This window comes from Mangifera indica, chromosome 8 (genome assembly GCF_011075055.1).
Source record: "Mangifera indica cultivar Alphonso chromosome 8, CATAS_Mindica_2.1, whole genome shotgun sequence".
NCBI classification, from domain to species: domain Eukaryota; kingdom Viridiplantae; phylum Streptophyta; class Magnoliopsida; order Sapindales; family Anacardiaceae; genus Mangifera; species Mangifera indica.
Window position 1 is genome coordinate 6,137,831 of NC_058144.1, and position 22,282 is coordinate 6,160,112.

Below are 22,282 nucleotides of genomic sequence, written 5' to 3' on the forward strand. Positions count from 1 at the left end.
ATTAAGGACTGGAGAACCGATATAAATACTATGAGAGTATTTAGAATTGAACGAATTGATACAAGAAACAATGGAAATGTGATAATTGGTAAGTGATAGCTGTGATGATTTCCTTATTGGTAAGTTGGATATGATTTCGTATCAGTGTCGCCTTGTCTGTTAATGGTTGAAAACTAACATTATGGTAATAACTCATAATCCGACATAAACATGTAAAAAGACCACCTGTCATAAGTTTTTGACTATGGGACCAAACCAACTGTATTATTTAGTAAAAAGATTTGAGGATAATTTGTTGAAATCCGTTTGTAGCGGCCATCTTTTCTTCTTTCAGCCTCTAGATGGCGAATTTTTCGCCGAACTGTAACAAACATTCGTCTTTGTTCCTTGCTCTGTTTCTTCACCCAAAATACTAATCTCCGGCAATATTCCTTTTTGGAGATTTCTTCCATCTGCGTCAAGGTATTTGTGCAACTTTCATTATGCTACAATCTAGCAATCTTTTGGTGGGCGCATTCTGCATATGTATGAACAAATAAGTTGGAAGTTATATATTTTGTCGTCACAAGGTTATAATATATAAGAGATAGAATCGTACTGTGGGCACATTGAGTAGCAATGGCTTTTCACCCTCTGAGAGCATTTTCTGTGGGGAATCCTCCATTAGCAGAGAGAATAACAGAAGATCCTGTAACATATAAAACAGCACAGAGCACCGTCACATGTGGGTACCAGACGCATATTGCAGGCTATTTGAGAACTGTGACAGTTTTGTGGTGCAAAAATCTTATGAATCATTCTTTAAGTATCATGATAAATAGTTTGGAAGGTGATTATCATTACACTTGCAAGATTGATCTAAAGCCTTGGCATTTTTGGTGCAAAAAAGGGTATAAGTCAATTGATGTTGAAGGGAACCTGGTGGAGATATATTGGGATCTTCGTTCTGCTAAATTTTCTGGAGGGCCTCAACCATATGCAGATTATTATGTTGCTCTAGTTTGGGACGAAGAGGTGGTGCTATTGCTGGGAGATTACAAGAAAAAGGCTTATAAAAGAACAAAATCAAGACCAGCTATAATTGAAGCCATACAATATTACAAGAAAGAAAACATTTTTGCCAAGAAAAGTTTCGCAACAAGAGCTAAGTTTGATGATAGGAAAAGGGAACATGAAATTGTAGTTGAGAGTTCAACAAACGGGCCTAAAGACCCAGAAATGTGGATTAGCATAGATGGGATTGTGTTGATTCTGGTGAAGAATTTGCAATGGAAATTTAGAGGCAACCAAACTGTGATTGTAGATAAACAACCGGTTCACGTTTTCTGGGATGTACATGATTGGTTGTTTAGTAGCCCCGGAATGGGTCACGGGTTGTTCATATTCAAGCCAAGTGCACCGGAAGTAGAAAGTGAAGGCAGCAGCCATGGAGGTGACAGTGACAATAACAGTACTATCAGCAGGTACCATTCAACTAAAAGTTATGCAGCGCCGGAGTTCTGTCTGTTTCTTTATGCATGGAAGATTGAGTAAAGGTTTTGATTATTGTACGAATTCACTAGATTTGATGTCAACATTTTCTATTGCTGTAAATTATGTTGATTTCATAAACTAAATTATTATTATTTGTTGGAAGGCAGCATCCAAACTCACACATAAAACACACAAATGAAAAAAATCACAAAACTTCTTGCAATTATTGAATCTTCAAATTAAACTTGTCCCTTCCCAAATTTTGAATCTCGTTTTTGAAATCATTTATTAAAATGCAACACTCAAACCCACAATTTATATAAAACAAATCAATAAAAAAAATACACAAATAAAAGGTTTGCCCAAACTAAAGTGGGCTAGTCCAAAATTTAATTAATTAAATCGATAAATCATTACAATCATATGATTTTTAAGAAAGAAAAGCTGTAAAAAGAGTAATGGTTTGTTTTGAAATGAGATTTGAATTAAATGAATCTTAAATATAGATTAATTCAAGTTTAAATTTAAACTCGTTTGAACTAATTAGAGATATCATTGAAGAATGATCGAAGGAGAAATAATATAATTGATTAAATAAATAATATAATCGACATAATAAATAATGTCAATAGAGGGAGATTCGAATTGAAATATCAAATTAAAATTTTAATTTGAATTTAATTTAAATTATATTGAATACAAATTGGAGTATAGTAAGTTTAATTGTGGTCCAATCTTAGTTCGTTTTGGAGAATACAACTGACTCCTACCAGAATTTATAAAGAAATCAGCAAGTAAAATCAAATGACTATCGTTCAGGTAAAGAAAATATTATAGCAATTGTGGCAACTCATTTGCCTCGAAGTCATGATGTAAATACAAATGAAGGGTCGGTAAAGTTACCCCATTGCTGAACCTTGGATCAGAAGCAAAAAGACTACATAGTCCTCCGGGTTCGCCAAACAGAAGGGGTAAAAACGAAATAAATCAAAATATCCGTTTCCCGCAATCAGAGCGAGGTTCACAGTTCATAAATTCTAAGATTCAGAATCCTTCACAAATTTCACATTTCCTTCAAATCACGTCTATCTCATGGACTCAAGGAAAGATCCTGAGGAACCTTGCAATACCGAGACTGACGAAGAAACAATATCTCCGAGGAATAAGTGGTTGCGGCGCGAGAGTTTTGCCGACAGAGAAATCACTTTGGTGCACATATCTGCTGACAAAGACAACGGGGTTCTTGGATTTTTTGAGGGACTTAGCAGCAGATAGTGAGGATTCCAGGGAAATGCCACCGGAGGAGGGCGATGACAACGAAGAGATCGCTTCGCGGAACTCGTTTTAAGGCCAATTGAGTCGCCGTCTCCTGCAAGTAGTATCATTTGGTCAGCTACTTCTACTGACGGTCAGTTTTTTACCTTTTTTTCCTAACCAGTTGTTAGATATTCAGAAACGGTGTGTGTTCTTGCTAATTATGCTTCTGCATATAGCACTACTGAGAGATGTTAGATAAAAATTGCGCGCTAAGTGACATTGCTAATGAATAAAAATAGGCTATAAAGTTCGCATAGAAATTGAGGAGGCACACATTAGATAGAAAGGTGAAAGTAAAAGGATCAGTATAATTAAAGAGGATGAACCAGAGTTTATATGGGTAGTGTTATAAAATAAATTGCCTAAAAGAATGAAGCAATTATCTATTCTAAGGTACTTTACTCAAATCCATTATTCCACATATAAGGTTACAAAAACTTAAATATAAATTATAGGGATTTAGACAAACTTGATTGAACCCATTTGATGCAAAAATCATCTTGATCGATTATCAATTTGAAAAACTAGTCTTCCTTTCTAATAACACTTAACAAAAACATGATAACTATTTTAAATGAGGTTATTATCGCTTTAATTTTATAGAAAGGGGACCTAGCCGTTAAGTATAATGAGTTTATTAGGTGTCTTGGAGTTATTATTTCATTTGATGGTTTTCTTCTTTGACAGCCGAGCAGCTCGATTTGCTTCTTTGTTTCACCGATTTTTTTCTTGTGGTGCAAATGTTACAATAAATCTTGATATGACTTGTTTGAATCAGTAAGTTCTCCATTGCTTTATTGTTTATTTGCTCATTATATATGTTGCAAACTTAGAGCTATCTTATATTATCCAAAGAAGCTTTTTTAATTGAATGTAATGTCCACACTAATAATTATGCTGCAAAAACTTTATGATGTTTTATTGGGTTTCTAGAGATACCTAACTCTCCATGTCATATGTTTTTGAAGTTTAATATTGGCCATGGAGTCTAGAAATCGGCCTTGTTTGTTTTCCTATGTTAAATGATAGGACATGTAACACGATGGTAAGGCCACTGTTTGTGGAGCCTTTCTGATAAGTACTATAATTGGCTGATTAGCTGAAGACTGCAGAATGGATGTCATCCCTGTATAATTAATATGTTGCCTGAGGAGAATCCTCTTCTGAATTAACAGCCTCTAAACTTATTGAGTGTTGTATTTTCAGAATTGTTGTTTCTTGCCCTGTGCTTTGTATGTATCTCTGCTGCTTTTCACACTTTCCGACAATATGATGCTTAACTCGCTGTGGCTATTCAAATCCTGTGGAAAACATTAGAGTCTAGATATTTGTTTAGTTAGATGAGCTTTTCTACAAGTCCAACCTTATAGCTGATAGTTTGGATTTGATATGTATCCTTCCATGTTATGAAGTTACTGGCTGGAGAATAAATCCAATGCTGATTGCCTGTGTGTATATTTCATTAATCATTATTGAGGTCATGGTGGCTATTGAACTCCTGTAAAATTGACTTCGCGTCTGGATAATTCGCTGGTCAAAGATTTTTTTTAGAGGTCTTGCTCCATGATATTTAGATTAATTTTCTCTAGATGAAATTACCATAATCTGTAAGCTAAATAAGCTTGTGGTCAGACAAAAAGGTTACATTTGGACTGTTTAGGAGTTGAATAGTTTATAAATGTTCTGACGTATGTGGCTGGTCATTATTGGTTGAACTTAGCTCTGCAGGAATTCAGGCAACAGTAAATCATCATTTTGGCTGGCAATGAGATTAGCGTTTTTTTGTGTGTGCTTTTTGAAAATACTAGACGCCAAATGGACTTTATTGTGCATTTATGGTCTGAGTGTCTGGTGGTCACACTGACATGTGTAATGATTTTGATATCTGAAACAGTGGGATTTATCCCTGAGAGATTCTCCCTTATCAACTACAGTTTCCCTCCACTAAGATGCAAAATTCAGTCTGCTGAAATATATGCTGCAATTGGTAACCTTACAAATGGATACTCAAGGATTATTAGACTTTGTAGGCTTGCTTCTGAGGTGATCCAATCTTCAAGGGGGTGACTGTAGACCGTTTTAGAATTATCTGGTGAAAGTTTGGACTTCTTTTTAAACTTTTTATTTGTATCATAACAGTGCCGATAATCCCACTCATGCATGTCTACTGAAAGACAATCCATCTGGAGAGTGAATTAGGAGCGAAATTTCATTGATTGCTCATAAAATTTGTCCATCCTTTTAGGATGTCGAATAGTTGACTTGTTTTAAGATCTCAAGTGTAAAACCGTGCTGTATTCCTATCAATGGAGTTTACATGTAAAAAAACTGAAGACTGACAGCTTGTTGCTAACCTAACTGTCTTAAACTCCAGAAGGAATCAAGCAAAGTTTCACAATTTCAATAAATAGCTATGGCATTTTGTGCTTTCGGAGTGAGGTCATCATATTATCTACAAAAATGGAGTGAGCATCTTCTTGACATGGGTGTAGTTATTTAGATTGAGTAGTTAAAGTGTCTCCATCATTTCTGTGTTCTGAATTGTATATATGTGGACCAGTAGGGGTGTGTGATGGACCATTAAATGTTAAATATATGATGTTATTTTTTTTTTTTTTCCTCAGAAATTGAATTGCCATGAATTCGTATTGTTCACAGTTGGGATGAAGACGTTTTTTTTTTTCCTGGCATATGCAACCTGTGTTGCTGGTTGTGCAAGTGGATTGCTGTTGCTGTGCCACCTGTCCAGGTATATTCCTTTTTATGATTTAGATCTCTAAAAAGTAATATTCTCAACAAAGTTAGCTTCTGATATTTCTTAGATTTTGCCAGGACCAACCAGTCTCTGTTCTTGCGACATCCATAGATACTTTATGAAAATAAAATTGGTTGCATAAACTGTCGCTTCTATAGTATGTTTTAAATTATTATTTACTTGAATCAGAATAATTTAAATTAAATTATACCCAAAAAAAAAAAGTGGAAGATTAATTTTGGATATATAAAAGGATTCTGATTGGCACAAGAATGGCAAGTATTTTTTACTTTAAGCAGCCATTCTATACCTATTTTCTAAAATTGAAAATTCCATCACATCCGTCAATTCAAGTTTGCTAACCAGTGGCAAGTATTTTTTTTTTTACCTTGAAGGAGGTATGTGAAATATGTGAAGTTAGAATATTGAGATTAAGAAAATAATGTAATAATAATGCTTTTAAATAATTAAAGAGTTTTAATTCTTTTTATTTGGTATCATTGAAGAAATGTTCTTAGAGATTAGAAAAAGTATGTTTTATTTTATTTTATTTTATTTTTCTGTATTGGAAATTCTATAAATTCGACTTTGGTAAAATTTTATACGGAGTCAGAAACAATGTGACCATAAAATTTCGGGGGAAAACTAGACTTACTTTTAAACTGAAAATATATTATTATTATTTCCTAGTTGACTCCAAAAGTAGCTGTGGTTGGTCAACATTTTACTATTAATGACAGATAAAAAATATCAAAAAAGAAAATAATGACATGTCAATCATTTAACAGAGAGAAGGGGGGCAATTGAGGAAATTAAATAAAGAGAAAAAGCGAAACACTTTTTCATAACGTGGCTGGGGCTGAATGTGACATGTCCTTTCTTTGTCCTCCGTCTAGTGGCTCCACCTCACGGACAAATGCCTTATCTGAACAAATAGTTTTTCACTTTCTCTTCCACATATTACTTTTCTTACAATGTTGGCATCTGTGTTTTTAATTTTGGCCCGAAAATGAAGTTTTAGCATATTCTTAAAAATATATTTATAAAATTTTAAAAATAATATTCATTAAAAATAAGAATAAAATCATTATTTTATTATTAAATTTTAAAATTCTAAAAATTTATATTTTTTTAATTTAAAAAACTAATAAATTTTTTTTAAAATTAAATTTTAAAAAATTTACTTTTTTGTGTTGCTTTAGAGTTTTATAACTTTTTCAATTTTTTCTTGTACATCCAACCCAAAAAATTTTTAAAATTTTGTTTCACTTTACATTTTAGGGTTTTATCTTCGATGGCTCAATAAATGATAGCTAAACAACATTTTATTATCCAAATTTGGATGATAAAACGTCATTAACATATGACGTTTTGTCGTCCAAAAGCGTCAAAAAATAATAGACATTTTGTTGTCTTTTGACGTCTAGATTTAAACAATAAAATGTCATCTAATCATCATCCTTTGGTCGTCCAGAAGTTGTCCATTGAGCCATGAGAGATGAAACTTTAGAAATGGGGGAGGGGGGGTGAAACAAAGTTTTAAAAAGTTTGTGGAGGCAGTGCAAAATAAAAATTTTGAAAGGTATGAAACTTAGAGTTTGAGAGAAAAGTTAATTTTTCAAAATTTAATCATGAGAAAAAATTGTTGATTTTTCAAATAAAGAAAGAAATAATATAAATTTTTAGAATTTAATGATAAAATAATAATTTTACTCTTATTTTTAATAAAAGTTATTTAGTAAATAAATGTTTAAATTTTTGAAATGTCTTAAGTTTATTTGTAAGAATAAACAAAAACTTGGATGGGGAGTAATCCATTGGCCTTGATTTTATTCATCTACTTTTTATTGTGATTTTATTTGGAATGTCCCGCAAGAGTGACCCCTACGTAGATAATTTAATTTGAGAAATTTAAGGTAATAATTTAGATAGATTGCCACCAACCAAGAATCAACAAAAACAGAAACCCCTTCATTGAGTGAAGCAAATAACCTGGCACCGAGGGTTTACGGAAAACATTTTTTTATTCTAAATTAATTATAAAGTTGGATGGATGGATGGATGGACCAAGAAAAAGGGAGGACCTAACTTTTCCCTTCACTTGAAAAGGACTTGGCCCTACTTCCCCCACCCACGTTATTTTTTAAATTAAAAATATTTTTCTACAATTTTCGAATAAATGAAATATTATCATTATAATTTCATAAATTATTATCTATTTTGACTAAATTTTTATGTTGTTAGGATAACATAATACAATTGAGAGCATAACCTTAAAATAGTAAAAACAAAAAAAATTGTTGGGATTAATAATTTTTTATTACAAAATTATTTATCTCTTATTGCACTTTTAATCAGCTTATGTCACGGTTCACGTACTGGAGACCCACTCTATCTCGCGCTGTTGTACAGGTAGAGATTCTGCAAAGCTCCTTCTTCTTTAATGGTTTTTCTTCTCTTATAACAATTTTGTAATTACCCTTTTTTTTTCATTATTATAATACAATTTCTCTTTACCGATCTTTTCTTTTCTTTTACTCACGGTAATTTCTTAATTTTTCCTGCTTTTTAAATTTTTTTCTGGGGTGTTTGTAGATTGTGTAAAAGTCTCTAATTTTGATATTAGATTTGTTTTGTTTCCCTTCTCTGTACCTGTTTGTCTGAGAAGCATGGTGGCTGTCCCTTTATATATTGATTTTACTACTTTTTCAAGGTGGGTTTGGACAAAATTTTATCTGATTTCATGATTTTTATTGGATTTGTTTTATTAAGATTTTGGTGGTTTTTTTGGTGATGAGAACTCTTCTTTTTCCTGTTAGTTTGATTCTTTTGTTTGGTATTTCTTATATGTAATATACCACTTTATAAGCTCATAATTCTGAGATAAAGAACTTGCTCTTAGAGCAATTTCAACAAAGAAGAGTTTTTTTTTTTTCCTTCATCTAAATCCACCTCCGTTGATGTTTAATTCAGAGATCAGCTTGCATAATTCATTAACGCCGTTCTCTTCATCTTAGTCTCATGTTATGTAGAATTTCTTGACGTATGTTTATTTGATTTAGAAGAAAAAATTGCTTAGCGTTTTTTTATTTTTCTGCTGTGCTCTATCAGTTAGTTGGATTTATCAATTTATTTATGTTTATAGGTTTGGTTGCTTTGAATATGCATCAGTAAAAGTTTTTGTTTTTTTTTTTAATTTCCTGTATGTATGCAGCTAAATTTTGCGAATTCATTTTTAAGATGAAATTTCGTGGATTTGGTACTAAATATTTTTTTCGTATGACATTTTTTGAAGGTTGAGACTGCAGTTAGGGGACTTCTGGTATACTTCTAGAAGTTATTGATCGATTGAAGAGATCTTGAATTGAGAAAATGGGTTACATATGTGATTTTTGTGGAGACCAAAGATCCATTGTCTATTGCCGGTCTGATGCAGCATGTTTGTGTTTATCATGTGATCGAAATGTACATTCAGCTAATGCTTTATCCAAACGTCATTCAAGGACACTATTATGTGAGAGATGTAATTCACAGCCAGCATTAGTTAGGTGTGCTGAAGAGAGGGTCTCTTTCTGCCAGAATTGTGATTGGCTGGGTCATGGAACCTCTACATCAGATTCTACACATAAGAGGCAAACGATCAATTGTTATTCTGGTTGCCCTTCAGCTTCTGAGCTGTCTTCTATTTGGTCATTTGTTTTAGACTTTCCATCTGTCAGTCAATCTGCTTGTGAGCAGGAATTGGGTCTGATGAGTATTACCGATAGCAGCATGAAGAATATCTGGGGAAATAATGAAGATGCTATCACCCAAAATGCATCAGGTGGTGGTGTTGAGAGCAATAATATGCGAGATGCTGATAAGTCAAGTGTTTGGGTTGGGTCTTCTTCCTTGCCTGGATTTACCTCTTCAGCACAGAATCTTGAACAAGCGCCCGAATCAGCTAATAATGCATCTTTACCCAAGGTAAATCCATAAATGCAAATTTATTTTAGTTCTTTATTTTTTTAATTTGAATAAACTGCATCCTAGTAAATTTCAGGTATCTAGCATGTTACTCTTTCAACAGTCTGCTGTACAGCTCTGTAATAAACAACTAACATACGGGGAAGTGGGTTTCTTTGGTTTAACAAACATGACTGTTAGATGACAATTGCTTTTTTTGAGTTCTTCTTTATAGCAATATCCAGAATCTGAAAAAGTTGGTTGAAACATTTTAGCTTCAAGTTTCAGATAAGCTTAATTTTTCTAGGAAAGATATATTTGACAACTTCTCAAATATACTGCTTCCAAGAGTCAATTAAATTCATTAATTATGATGGTTACTTACTGTGTAGAACATAATTTAACTTGCACCTATCCTGTGACTTTGTCATCTGCCATGCTAAAATGCTAGATGTCACAAATGTTAAGACATTGCTGTATACAGTTTTCATTCTTTGTGTGGCTCTTTTTTGGATAATACCCTGAAACTTTATATGAATCAAATATGTGTTAATCTGTAGTCTGTTTTAAACTCTGTGACTATTATTGCTGGTCGCTTGTGGATGAATATAATTTTGTTTGATATGATCTTCTAGATATTAGTGAAAAGAGCTGCACATTAATGGATAAGATTTTTTCCTTTATATGCATAGGTCATATTCATTAATATGCAAATCATGTATATCCTATTTCGAATTGTCCGTATGCATTGTAATTTTTTGTGTTGAGAAGTTGTTTTATACATGAAGTTAGTTCACCAAGTTAAAAGAGTAAAATGTTTGAGAAATGCATTTGCTAATTTTTCATGATATTTTGATTTGTCAAGGGCCCTTGTAAATTTTCACTAAATTGAAATGCAGTTATACTGTCCTGGAACAAATGGTCCTCCATTCTGTGAAGATAATGATCTCTATGAGGACTTCAATATGGATGAAATGGATCTGAATCTTGAGAATTATGAAGAACTCTTTGGTGTAACTCTTAATCATTCAGAAGAGCTTTTAGAAAATGGTGGGATTGACAGCTTATTTGGGACAAAGGAAATGTCTGCTGCAGATTCCAATTGTCAAGGCGCTGTTGCTGCTGAGGTTTTCTCATGTTGCTTTATTCTTTCAATGCTATCGCCATCACCTTACATTATATATATTGGGAATAACAGCACACCTACAACAATACCCTAAACCAGTAAAGATAAAAACTGAACTGTTATCAGTTGTCAATGTGACTAATAACCCAATCCTTTTATCGACAATATAATTCTTGTTTTATGTGTGCATCCTTTATTTTCAAATTATCTTTTCTATTAACAGTGGTGGATATATTAGCCATGTTTATCAATATGAACTACAACTCAATATTGCTGTAGTTAAGTTGGATGCCCTTCTTAGAAATTTATTCTGGATGTTTCAACTGTTACCATTTGCAGAATATAGTGAATTTATTACTTAACCAGCACCTTCCTTCAAGTATATCTAGTAGTAATTTTGTCTGGCATGTTTCAACTGCAACAAGTGTCATACTGTCAACCAAGCCAATGTGCTTGTATATCCCTAAGCTGCCCACTCCCACATAATCATGCTAGTTCATTGTTAGTTTGGGGTAATTGAGTTTTACTTCTGAAAAACTCTTATAATTAAATGTTCTTATTTAGGGCTCGTCAGTTGGACTTGTAAACACAATGCAGCCAACATGTAGTAATGCAGCATCTGCCGATTCCATGATGAGTACAAAAACGGAGCCTATAATTTGTTTCACAGCAAAGCAAGCACATTCAAGCCTCTCTTTTTCTGGCCTTACTGGTGATAGCAATGCTGGTGATTATCAAGATTGCGATGCTTCTTCAATGCTTCTCATGGGGGAGCCTCCATGGTGTACTCCGTGTCCTGAGACTTCCTTTACATCAGCAAGCCGTAGTGAAGCAGTGATGCGTTACAAGGAAAAGAAAAAGGCACGCAAGTAAGTACAGGACCAATAAAATGTATTAAGGAATATAGACATAATAACTACTGTGTTGGGCTCAGTGTTAAACCTTATAACTCTTGAAAAAATTGTGGTTTTAGTTGATTTATTCTTTTATAGAATTATTGTGTTGCAGGGTTTTGGATGTAGATTTTTCCAGCTTTTTCTTTCTGCATGTCCTTCTTAGTAGTATAGTATAGCATTTCCCTTTACCAGGTTCACAATATTGTGCCATCAATTCTTCTTTTTCTCCAATAGTTGCAATTTCCTGAGAATGAATTTTCAGTCTGTCCACAAATTTCAGTCTAGTTGTATGGTTTGTGATTTCAATGAATGCATAATCCATAATTTAGATGAATGTGTTTATGGCTGATCTCCTATTCGTTCCTAGGGATATGTATCTGGTATTATTTCTTAATTTGGATGACATGGTTGAATTTTAAAGGAAGTTTGTTTATGGCATGAGGTTATTTCTTTTGTTATCATGCTTTGTTCTGTCTAATATAGGTGAAAAGAAAAATTTTTGGTCCTCTTGTTCTGTCTATAAAGAAAAATTCTAATATATGCATATGCATGTGCTTTCCAGTAGATGAGTATACATGAATTATATACTGCAATGATGTGTAAATAATTATTTATGTTTCACTTTCATCAGGATGATGAGGTTGCATTTCACATTTTGTCCAGCTTCTCAGAAGGAATTTAGTTGCTTAACAGTTGTCTTGTATTTATGATAGGTTTGACAAGAGAGTTAGGTATGCCTCTCGCAAAGCTAGGGCTGATGTGAGAAAACGTGTGAAGGGGCGCTTCGTGAAAGCTGGTGATGCTTATGATTATGATCCTCTCAGCCAAACCAGAAGCTGTTGAGTACAATTTTTAACCATGCTTTAAAAAAGGAAAGAAACATGCAATGTTTATTGAAAAGAGTCTGTTATTATTGCCTAAACAATGGATGAGTTGATGCATGTTTTTACTGCAAAATGACAAAGCTGCATGGTTGTATCTCAGGGGCGTAGGTTCTCATGAGGAGAAAGCGGTGGAAGTAAAAATCTCTGCTTTGCAATGCTTCAACAATAAAATTCAAGTGCCGATGACTGATTTCCATTACCATAAAAGATGGATGGATCAGGGCAGATTCTGACCAGAGTGCTTGAGACTATGCAATAATTATTTCCACTATATCTTTAGGCAAGTTCACCTGCCCAATTCTTTACCAGGAGGATGCTTGGTGCTGCTTCAGCCATATCCATGCTTCTTTATCTCTACTGTTAATCTTTCTTTTGCACGTCTGCACTCTGGCGAGTCTATAAAGAAACTACCATGGTGGGCAGCAGATCTCACAGTTGCCTGAGTATGGGGCAAAAAGCTTGATAGCTGTAGTTTTAACTCTTGTTTTTATTTGACATGTATAGCACAGAATCTATATATGCAATTGAGAGAGAATATTAACGCCTGGTGGGAGAGCTGGGATGAAGCCAGGCAAAGAAATATTTTTCTGTATGGTTTTTCATGGACGTACATAGCTCATGATATGATCATCGAAATTGTATATGCATAAATAAGAGGATGAGGATGTAGCCTGTAGTGACTGTTACTTTTTTTTTTAACTTACCATCATTATAATAAAATGCTATAATTTGTAACTAATTATTACAACTTCATCCTTTGTTCCATATTGAGCTAATGATTTTACCATCATTATAATAAGAGGATGGATATGGAATATCCATATTGTTCCAATGCTTTTGCTATGAATTTATACAGTGTATTTTACAGTTTTCATTGTTTGTCGTAAGATATGATATCAAACTTATAATTTTTTTTCAATGAAGAACCCATTTGAGTTAAACTATTTTTTCAGAATCAAATTACTCATACTAAACAAAGCAAACTCGAGTAAAGACCTTATCTCCTACCTAAGATGTCAGAAAAACTATATATATTATCAATCTGATTAGCAAGAAAAAAAATTAAACACACAGACTGCCATTTCAAAACATTAAAAAAGGCATATTTGAAACCAAGTTTAGTCTTACCAAGTGTTTTGCTTTCTTATTCTCTCCCTTGTCCTTGGGCTCATCTTCCTTTGCAGTGAGCTTCTCAACAAGAAGCTTCTGGCGTGCTGGTAAAACTGCACCCTGCAAAGCCAACAAAATCCATAAAAGCCCCATGTAATTAGTAAAAGTCAAAATGAAAATCACAACTCAATCAACCAAGAAGCTTACAAGTGCATCATCAGCTACACTAATTCCTATGATGCTCTTAAATGCCATCTTGAATGCTCTATCCAGGCTGAATTTCAGGACTTTCTTCTTCATCAAGAAATTCTTAATTGGCGGAATTTACATCCAGTCCATCTTCAGAAGAGTCCCCACCTTCTACCTCGTGATTGTGAGTAGAAAGTGGTATATCGCCTCTAATCTTGGAGGGGGCTACTCCTGTTCATCGTCATCTGAATTGTACTCTCTTGCCCTCTTGCGACACAGTTTCGCATGTTCTGATTTATTTTAACTTTCTCTGCACTGTCTGACATCACCTATAATTTCTTCTCTCTTACTTCCCTGTTTACCTAATTTCTTCTTGCTTGGACTGGCTGTGATAGGCCAGGAGTTGTTATGCTTTCGGGCTTAAATCTTTGGCAAATTGAACAATTGCGAATATAATTCTTAACATCCCTCCAAAGCCCCTTCTAGTAAACAACTAAAGCCAATTATTTGGTTGACACTCCCCCCTGAGTGACCCCCCGACAACACCCACCACCCAGGCGCGCCCCTCCCCCCCCAAAGCAGAGTCATGGAACAACACAATAAGGTCTTGCTTCATGGCATGATCCTTCTTTACCACATATCTGCCTTGTTTCCACAACTTATCGTGATGCCATGAATAACCCTCATAAGCACTAGGGTCTTGCATCTTTGATACTGTAACAGTTTGTAAGTGCTCATCTTTATCCCATGATTCTTCCACCCTTCTAAGTAGCTCGGATGGAAACACTCCGATAGTCAGGTTGTTAATCTCTCCAATAGGCAATCTGGATAATGCGTCAGCCACAATGTTCTCCTTCCCTTACAAATGATGTCATAGTTATATTGCATGAGCTTGGCAACCTATGCTGCTTGTGATGGGGTGGTAATGTTTTGTTCTATGAGATGTTATAAGCTTTGGTGATCTATCTTTATCGTGAAGTGTCAGTAAATTATGTAGGATTCTCATTTCTTGACTGCAAAAAAGATGGCTAACATTTCCTTTTCATACTTAACAACTAGTTATTGGGAGATAAGGTCTTACTTACACAAGCAATACCATCTTGCATCAAAATAGCTCTTATTCCCTCCCCACAAGCATCAGCCTCTATCCTGAACTCTTTTGAGAAATTAGGAAGTGCCAAGACCAGAGTTGTGGTCAGGGCCTCTTTCAGCTTCTCAATGTCTCCTGGACAGTGATGCTCCATTGGAAGGAATTACTTCTAAGCAGTTCCTCTAAGGGTCTTGTTAGTTACCCATGCCTTTTGACAAACTTCCTATAGTAACCTGTTAAATTAAGAAATCCTCGTTGTTGCTTAATGGTTCTAGGAGCTAGCCAGTCCTTTACAACCCTCATGACTCCTTGGGGTGCGATGATATGCCTTAAATAATAAATCTGTTTGCACCAAAAAGCACACAATTTTTATCATTTGTAAAAAATGTGTGTATGTACTCTATATAGGAATGTCTTCAAAGAACACTATCATTGATGTCCTCAATTGCTCTTTGAGAAGGGAGTTCAGGAGATCATGAAATGTTTAGGGGGGGTACAACCACAAATTCATGGTACCCCTTATGTGTCTTGAAAGATATTTTATCAATGGATAACGAGTGCATCCAACAATTCCTCAATCATAGGAATTGGGTATTTGTTCTTGATATTGATATTGTTTAGACTTTTATAATCGATGCACAACCTCTATGAGTCATCCTTCTTCTTGACAAAAACAATGAGCATGGAATAAGAACTGTTATTGGGTCTAATAACACTTGTTTCTATCATAGGAATTTGGATGAATCAAATTTGCGTCATTATATCATATACTACTTCTAGCAAATTGCAATGTGCCTGCAGATTCTATCATATATTACTTCTAGCAGATTGAAATTTGATTTGGAGTTGGACATTCAAAATTGCATCATCGTATGCTTCTAGGGCTTAAAAAGATATAGAGATCCTTGGTTGCAAATCAGGAAAGAGATTTAAAAATTGGTTGATAATTTATTGCTAGATTTTTACAAATAATTACATAAATTAATTATTTTTATATCATATACATGCATGTTTATTCTGTAATTAATAGATACTGAGATGTGAAGAATAAAGTTAGGGATTGCAATGCCCCTGCAGACACATAAATAAACCCATTTATAAAATGAGACACATGTATGTATATATGACAGCACGAGTGGCCGTGTGAACTTCATCACCCCATTTATTTCTTTTAACATTCCATTCACCTGGGCCTTCCTTTCGTTCCCAACGTTGCTGACACAACTTCAATCTTGCTGCATGCATGCTCAATCTCTATTTTTCTCTGCAATTTGTCTTGCTGTATACATCACCAATTTTCTATTTACAAAACTATGCAATTTCTTTAATTATAAGTCTTATGCCACGTCAATTCATTCGTATTTGAGTGGAAAAAACTTGGGTTGGTTTGTTTATGTCATAGAGGCTTCTGATAATTGGAAGTTTTTGATAAAGTGGGACTCATCATATTCACAAACCTGAAGTTACTAATATATGATAAAACTAAGTAATGTTTACTCTATTGAGAAATGCATCTCTTCCAAATTAATATGACATATGGGATTTCAAAGAAGCAAAACGAAAAATTCTCTAATCATGTTAAGTTTGGAAATTCATCATCACATTCACATGATGTTTAATCTACCCTTATTATATACTCTCTATATTCTCACTTATCCTCGAACTTTGAATCAGTTTTCATCACCTCTGTATTCTCTTAGGTGATACATGAGTTATTCTACTTTTTAATATATTTTCTAAAGAGATGTTTTTACATAAATATTAACAAAAATACCTGTTACAATGGATCTAAAGGTTATCAAAACTGGTGAAACATTAAAATTTCAAATGTGAAAGTTTGTGTTCGAGTCTCTTTCATGTTTGTAAAACTTTAATTTACTATTGTAGGTCTAGTCACTATATTATAAGTTTATCTGTTCAACAAATATGGTCCTAATTATCAAAAAAAAAAAAAAAAAAAAACCAGTTACAATATATGTCTATATATATATAATTTGTTTCATCAGTCCGAAGTTCTTTAAACAGATACTGTACTATTAAAATCTATTTTAGGCTATAGGTCCTCTTGGGCTTTCACTGGGTCACTTACTGAAGATGAGGTAAGTCTAGCTGGACAGATCGCCCCAGCCAGCGTCAGCTCAGATTGTCTAGGTCCTACAGGAACAGTCTTGGTCAGCCCAGAATTTTGCTGCAGGGTTCTGAACATCTGTCCATTTTTTCTGGCTGGTGTGCTTGGCCTGTCAATTGACTTCTGATCATTCTAGTTTATGTTTGGGAAGCAGAGTCCAGGTTGGTTCTGGCCAGATTGAGCAGACCCTGGCCAGAATCGGTGAGTCCCGTTCCTGCAGCAGTCTTCACAGTGAGCTGGATTTTCCTTTTGCATTTTGGAGATGCTTGGTTACTGTCCTCACCAGGAGGAATTTTTCCGATGGATCTTTGTCTATTTATCCCCTCTGGCTTCCTGCTATGAGTCCAAGCAAGGGCACCTTTTTTACTCTGTATAGGCAGCACCTGTTTAGAACTTCAGCATCCTACAGGTTTCCTGCCACATCAAGCTACTGGATTTCCATTGTTTTGCCTTTCTGTTGGCAGTCTCCAAATTGTTTTCCAATGCCCATGATTTTGCATCTGGTTTGCCTTAGAACTCCTTCCAAATCAGCCTATCTGTGTTCTTCCCAAGATGCAGCAGTTTCTTCCTGGTTTTTTCTGGCCTCTCCTATATGCACTCCAGATTTTTGCCTCCCCCTTGTAGTTTCCACGCGTCTCAAGTTTGCATCAAAAGAAGCAGGTTTCAGTTTTTCAAGTCTTTATCCAGTGACTGAGCTAGCCTGTAGGCTGTGTTTATGTGTTGTATATGCCAGCTTTAGATGTGTCCACATAGGCGAGAAGAGTATTTTGTATCTTTTTTGTGATGTCTCTTGAGGCCTGCTATACTTCTCTTAAAATTTGCTCTCACTAGGATTGTTGTTTCTCTCCTCATAAACCGTAATTTTGATAAGTATTTAAGAGGAGTTAAAAGTGTTCTCTTTGTACAATGTGTGACCAGACTAGAGCTCAGTTTTTTTAGTGGTTATCCTTGCGCTAGGGAAGGATGAGCTTAGGTTCTGCTTTTGCTCTCGTTATAGGACTTGTTTTTTGTGTTTATAAATTCATTTACTTGAAAAAAAAAAACTCGCCAAAACTCTATGTAAATAAGTTGTATAACAGTGGGAACATGAAAAAGGATGCATATCTTGAGTATTTGACTCGAGAGAGAAAAAAAGAATCTGATAATAGATGTTCAGAGTTCATCTCATTTAATCCAAAATTGATGGGACATGACATTTTTCAATCTTCGGTTTCGTGGCCTTATTACATTGTCACATTTGCGAGAGACTTGCCGCCAGTTGCCACCTGGATTACAATGCTGCCGATACCGTCTTAATCTGGGTCTATCCATTCCATTGAAAAAATGACGCTTACCAAGAAAAAACAATCAGAGAGGGTGAGAATCTGTTCAGCAAAGCAAGCATGTCACTTTAACACACACTTCATAAAGGTTCACACATGTGGTGCAAAAGAGCGACACATTGGCAACTGGCTTTGAATGGAGAGTAAGATATGAATAAGATCATTCAATTGATGAAGTGATACACCATTTCTGTTTTTTTTGGGGCAGGGCCCCATGTCTTTACTTGGATTTCGGTGAGAGTAGCGTTCTCATTTAATGTTGTTGTGAAGAAGACAAACTTGTCACATATACAAAGTGTTGAAGCCTCTGTCTGAGTTGAAACTTGGAGTTACTTGTGTGAAAATAAATAACCCTCCAAGGTTAAAACTTTAAACTTTAGTGTCGTCCTTTCTTACTGCATCTTTAAACTTAGTTTAGTGCATTCAAAATTTATCCAACGATAGAAATGAATGGAAATGGTGGAATTCTGTTAGATGGTGTGTGACAATGTCAAAACAGATAAAAAAATTTTAGTAAATGAAAAATTAAGCGAAGTTGAAGAAAGGAAAAGAAAACATACATACTGCCTAAAAAGAGGCATGACAGAAGTTGATAGAAAAAAGGGTGATGATATAAAGTAACCATGGTTAGCAAAGAACAGTGTCCGCAAGGCACAGAAGATTAACCATGGTTAAGTTAAGTAACTTGCTGATCGTAGTAAGAGGTGTTTGCGGTGGGATCATTTGCGTTGGTCGTATTAAAGAAGGACGAGGGGAGTTGCTTGCTCTTATCAACCTAAACAAATTTACATTTATGTGATTGTGATCTTATGAATATCTTGTTAAGTTCTGCTTGATATTTCAACCTCAACTTCGCTTTGAGTAAGTCTCTTTGTTTCCCTTGTGTTTTTTCCTTTCTGGGTATTCTTTGAAATGTTCATTTTTGTTCATCAAATGATTTAATGAAAGCTGTGTTTTTCTCTTGGAGTTATATGAAAAAAAAAACAGTTAGATCTTTTGTCACACTTGTGTTATTAAGTGATGAGGTTTTATCTGCATAGTATGAGCTTCTGTCTTTTGACCGTATTGGGCATTAGTGCTGTTTACCCTACTGCGATATCAGTTTCAGAATCTTAGTTCAGTTAGATCTTGAACATGTTTCTGTTTTGGTTTAAAGGTTTTTATGTTGACAGTAGTTGGATTCTGCCTTTCTGTTCTTTAATCCATGAAATCTGTGATTCACGGGCTTTGGATCCTTTTGATTTATTTTAAGGTGATTTGCTTGGTTTGTTGTATTCATATTTTCTATTTTTAATAATTGTCAAATGGGTTATAAAATTATCGGTTTAAGCCTATTTTATAGGTTTTCCCCTAATCCTTGGAAAAAGCTTATCCGGCAATTTGGCTGTCGATAAATTGTCATTTGATACGCATCATCATCAATATTTTCCTTGGGATGCCAATGTTAAAAATAATTCTGGTTATATTATGATATCATTTTCCGTTGATTCTGCTATGGGTTTATTGCAGCTGTCATCTGTTTACCCTCTCTGGCCTATATCTAGGATTTTGTTTTTGCAATTAATCTTGTTCAAGATTTCACTTCTCTTGTAATGTGATAGAAAGCCAGATCTTCAACACCTGCAAAGAATTGTTTAAAACACAACCAGCAAGTTCAACCAGAAAACAAGCAACCCAGCAAACCAGTGAACACACAGCTAAGTCAGAATTTAACGAAGAGGCAATTGCAATACAGGAGATCACTGCTTTTTATTTACTGAGAACATCAGGGTTTGCACAAAATTCTCCAGCAAAGTTCCAAATTAAGGAAGGAAAGAAAATCCAGCGATGTGAGGAGCTGGGACCCTCCCAATTAGCCAAAGGCTGGCTAACCTAAAACAGTATTCCCTCCTTTCCTCTCCCCTCTCAGTCCATCTCTTATTGTTGCTCGTACTCTTAACTGCCCAGACACAATCCTGCCATGTTTGTTGTTTGCTGCCCCAAGTGGTCCACCATTCCCCTTGTGTACCATTTGAGTTCCTAATCCCCTTCTCCTGCGGTTTACATAACAAGAGTCCTAACATAAATTTGAAAAATTTTGTGATGATGTTTATTGAATATTTGTTTTCTTTTTGAGATTTTTTCTGTATCTACAATCATTTTCAGAATTTAGTTAATTCTCATTTACTTGTGGTCTTTGAATGAGTTTTTAATGACCCTTTTATTACTTTTCAGATATCGGGGGAGGAAAAATAACATTGGCCCGCAAATTCAATATCTCAAGTTCAATTTAGCTTTCCAAGACTGAGTTTCTCGCAGACACAATTTGATTTAGAAAATGGGCCTCTCAAGTCTTCCAGCTCCATCTGAAGGAGTGCTGTGTGTAATTTTAGTAAACACTGCTCTGTCAATCTCAATTGTTAAAGGCATAGTCCTATCGATCCTCCAAGTTGTTGGTATCCATCTTTCCGAGTCATCACCTTCATCCACATCCTCTGATTCACCTCAACCCACCAGTGAATCATATGATGGACGTTTAAGTCCTCCAGTTAACTACGTTGAAGAGTTCCGGAGCCAGAACCCTGCAATTCTGTTTGATACTTTGTGCCTATGTAAACATCATGAACAAGATTGTTCAGTATGTTTGACACAGTTTGAGCCAGAATCAGAGATCAACAGGTTGTCTTGTGGTCATCTGTTTCATAAAGTGTGCTTGGAGAAGTGGCTGGACTATTGGAATGTAACATGCCCTCTTTGCAGGACACCATTGATTCCTGAACCTGAAGAGGATGCATCTTGCTTATGGTAAAGTGTTTTTGTAGTTGGATGACTCTCAGAAAACTTCATGTACAGCGTGTAGTGTAAAGGTACCTTCGTGCATGTATCGGCTGGGGCATGTAGCCGGATGCATGTTTTATTTGCGAGTTGAAGCTTGATACTTTGATGGGTCGATGAGAAACCAAATTTTATTGTATATATTGTGAGGTTTCTGATGTTCTATGGCATACATCTTACTTTGATCGTGAGCATTTGAAGTTGGTATCAAGGTTTTTGGTAGGCCTGGGATGATACAAACGTGGATTTAGGAATGAAAATTTGAAGGGCTTCTTGAATTTTAATGATGTTTCAATCCGACAGGGATTAAGCACTGGTTTAATTACCTAAGATATCGTTGGCCATGTTATCTTAGGTGGATAAATAAGACTGGAGAAATGAAAATTTGCTCATTGACACGGAAACTGCATAAATTACGTGAAGAAAATTATTTCATGGGTCGTCATTCGTATCATGTTTGTATGATTAAAGACTTATGTGGTTTGTTTCCAATGCATATGCAAACATGGTTTTCGTATATATGATAACTATATAGATAATATGTTATTATATGATAAGATGTTATTATATGATAAGATGAGATGATTTTAAATTAAAAATATATATATTTAATTATATAATAATATATTATCTGTATATATAAATTACATATAAAAAATTTGTATGTACTATAGTATTCCTTTTAAAGATGCTTATGTAGGTTTTGTCTCGAATATAAACTGGTTGTATAACTTTGTATCATTTGATTTATTAATTTCCCATATAAGAGCTGCATTGCATATCCATCAACCATTTCTCTAAAATTAATATTATATATATTTATTTTAAATATATAAATTAGTACATATTTATATATATGTAATTATATAATTAAATATTATTTTATTTTTAATTTAAAATAATTTAATTATATGAGGATATATATTAAACATGTATAATTTGTATGCCCAAAATAAGTTGGTATAGTTATATTGGGACTCCAAAGCACATAAGTGTGATATGGAAAAACCTAGGGATGCTAAATTGCTTGCCAGTGGTTGCACAATTGCAGCTTCACAAATCAACAAAGACAAAGGCCCCAAATTGCTTGCCTGTGGAACCTACGGATGCCAAATTGCTGGCCAGTGGCTGCACAAGAATCAACAAAGACAATGGCTCCATTGACATTAATGGATTTAGAAGAAGTTAACCATAATTTGAATTGAAGATGGTAATTCATAAGGCGGGTCGGAC

General features: G+C 34.6%; 3 protein-coding genes and 1 long non-coding RNA gene across 11 annotated transcripts; 3 read left to right on the forward strand and 1 right to left on the reverse strand.

Annotated features, from left to right (window-relative positions):
• The first annotated feature begins 618 nt into the window (after positions 1 to 618).
• LOC123222391 lies at positions 619 to 1,533 on the forward strand. The gene has a single exon (XM_044645131.1). The coding sequence runs from the start codon at positions 619 to 621 to the stop codon at positions 1,531 to 1,533; it is 915 nt and encodes a 304-aa protein (XP_044501066.1).
• A 6,334-nt stretch (positions 1,534 to 7,867) lies between these two features.
• Positions 7,868 to 13,144, forward strand: LOC123224127 (zinc finger protein CONSTANS-LIKE 9-like). 6 transcript variants are annotated; one of them, XM_044647672.1, is made up of 6 exons: positions 7,868 to 7,957; positions 8,841 to 9,511; positions 10,390 to 10,617; positions 11,181 to 11,485; positions 12,226 to 12,384; positions 12,497 to 13,144. In XM_044647672.1, the coding sequence occupies exons 2-5, from the start codon at positions 8,918 to 8,920 to the stop codon at positions 12,353 to 12,355; spliced, it is 1,257 nt and encodes a 418-aa protein (XP_044503607.1). In that variant the 5' UTR covers positions 7,868 to 7,957; positions 8,841 to 8,917; the 3' UTR covers positions 12,356 to 12,384; positions 12,497 to 13,144. The 6 variants fall into 6 exon arrangements, with proteins under 6 accessions (XP_044503607.1, XP_044503608.1, XP_044503603.1 ...); XM_044647673.1 differs by having other exon boundaries at positions 12,226 to 12,355; XM_044647668.1 differs by having other exon boundaries at positions 12,226 to 12,350.
• A 203-nt stretch (positions 13,145 to 13,347) lies between these two features.
• On the reverse strand, positions 13,348 to 14,206 carry LOC123224128. The gene is made up of 2 exons (XR_006503906.1): positions 13,714 to 14,206; positions 13,348 to 13,626 (listed from the first exon to the last, which is right to left on the reverse strand). It is a non-coding gene; the product is annotated as an uncharacterized LOC123224128 (long non-coding RNA).
• A 4,642-nt stretch (positions 14,207 to 18,848) lies between these two features.
• On the forward strand, positions 18,849 to 21,215 carry LOC123222646 (probable E3 ubiquitin-protein ligase XERICO). Of its 3 annotated transcripts, none has more exons than XM_044645524.1 (3): positions 18,849 to 19,096; positions 19,745 to 20,115; positions 20,450 to 21,215. In XM_044645524.1, the coding sequence occupies exon 3, from the start codon at positions 20,553 to 20,555 to the stop codon at positions 21,021 to 21,023; it is 471 nt and encodes a 156-aa protein (XP_044501459.1). In that variant the 5' UTR covers positions 18,849 to 19,096; positions 19,745 to 20,115; positions 20,450 to 20,552; the 3' UTR covers positions 21,024 to 21,215. The 3 variants fall into 3 exon arrangements, with proteins under 3 accessions (XP_044501459.1, XP_044501458.1, XP_044501457.1); XM_044645523.1 differs by having other exon boundaries at positions 19,837 to 20,115; XM_044645522.1 differs by lacking the exon at positions 19,745 to 20,115 and having other exon boundaries at positions 18,863 to 19,096.
• The last annotated feature ends 1,067 nt before the right edge of the window (positions 21,216 to 22,282 follow it).

What these genes read in the sequence shown, in the direction of transcription:
- LOC123222391 (XM_044645131.1), top strand. Translation starts at nt 619, where the DNA reads ATGGCTTTTCACCCTCTGAGAGCATTTTCTGTGGGGAATCCTCCATTA.
- LOC123222646 (XM_044645524.1), top strand. Translation starts at nt 20,553, where the DNA reads ATGGGCCTCTCAAGTCTTCCAGCTCCATCTGAAGGAGTGCTGTGTGTA.
- LOC123224127 (XM_044647668.1), top strand. Translation starts at nt 8,918, where the DNA reads ATGGGTTACATATGTGATTTTTGTGGAGACCAAAGATCCATTGTCTAT. An exon ending in AAGGCGCTGTTGCTGCTGAG is followed by an intron (nt 10,618 to 11,180) that starts GTTTTCTCATGT and finishes GTTCTTATTTAG; the next exon opens with GGCTCGTCAGTTGGACTTGT. An exon ending in GAAAAGAAAAAGGCACGCAA is followed by an intron (nt 11,486 to 12,225) that starts GTAAGTACAGGA and finishes TATTTATGATAG; the next exon opens with GTTTGACAAGAGAGTTAGGT.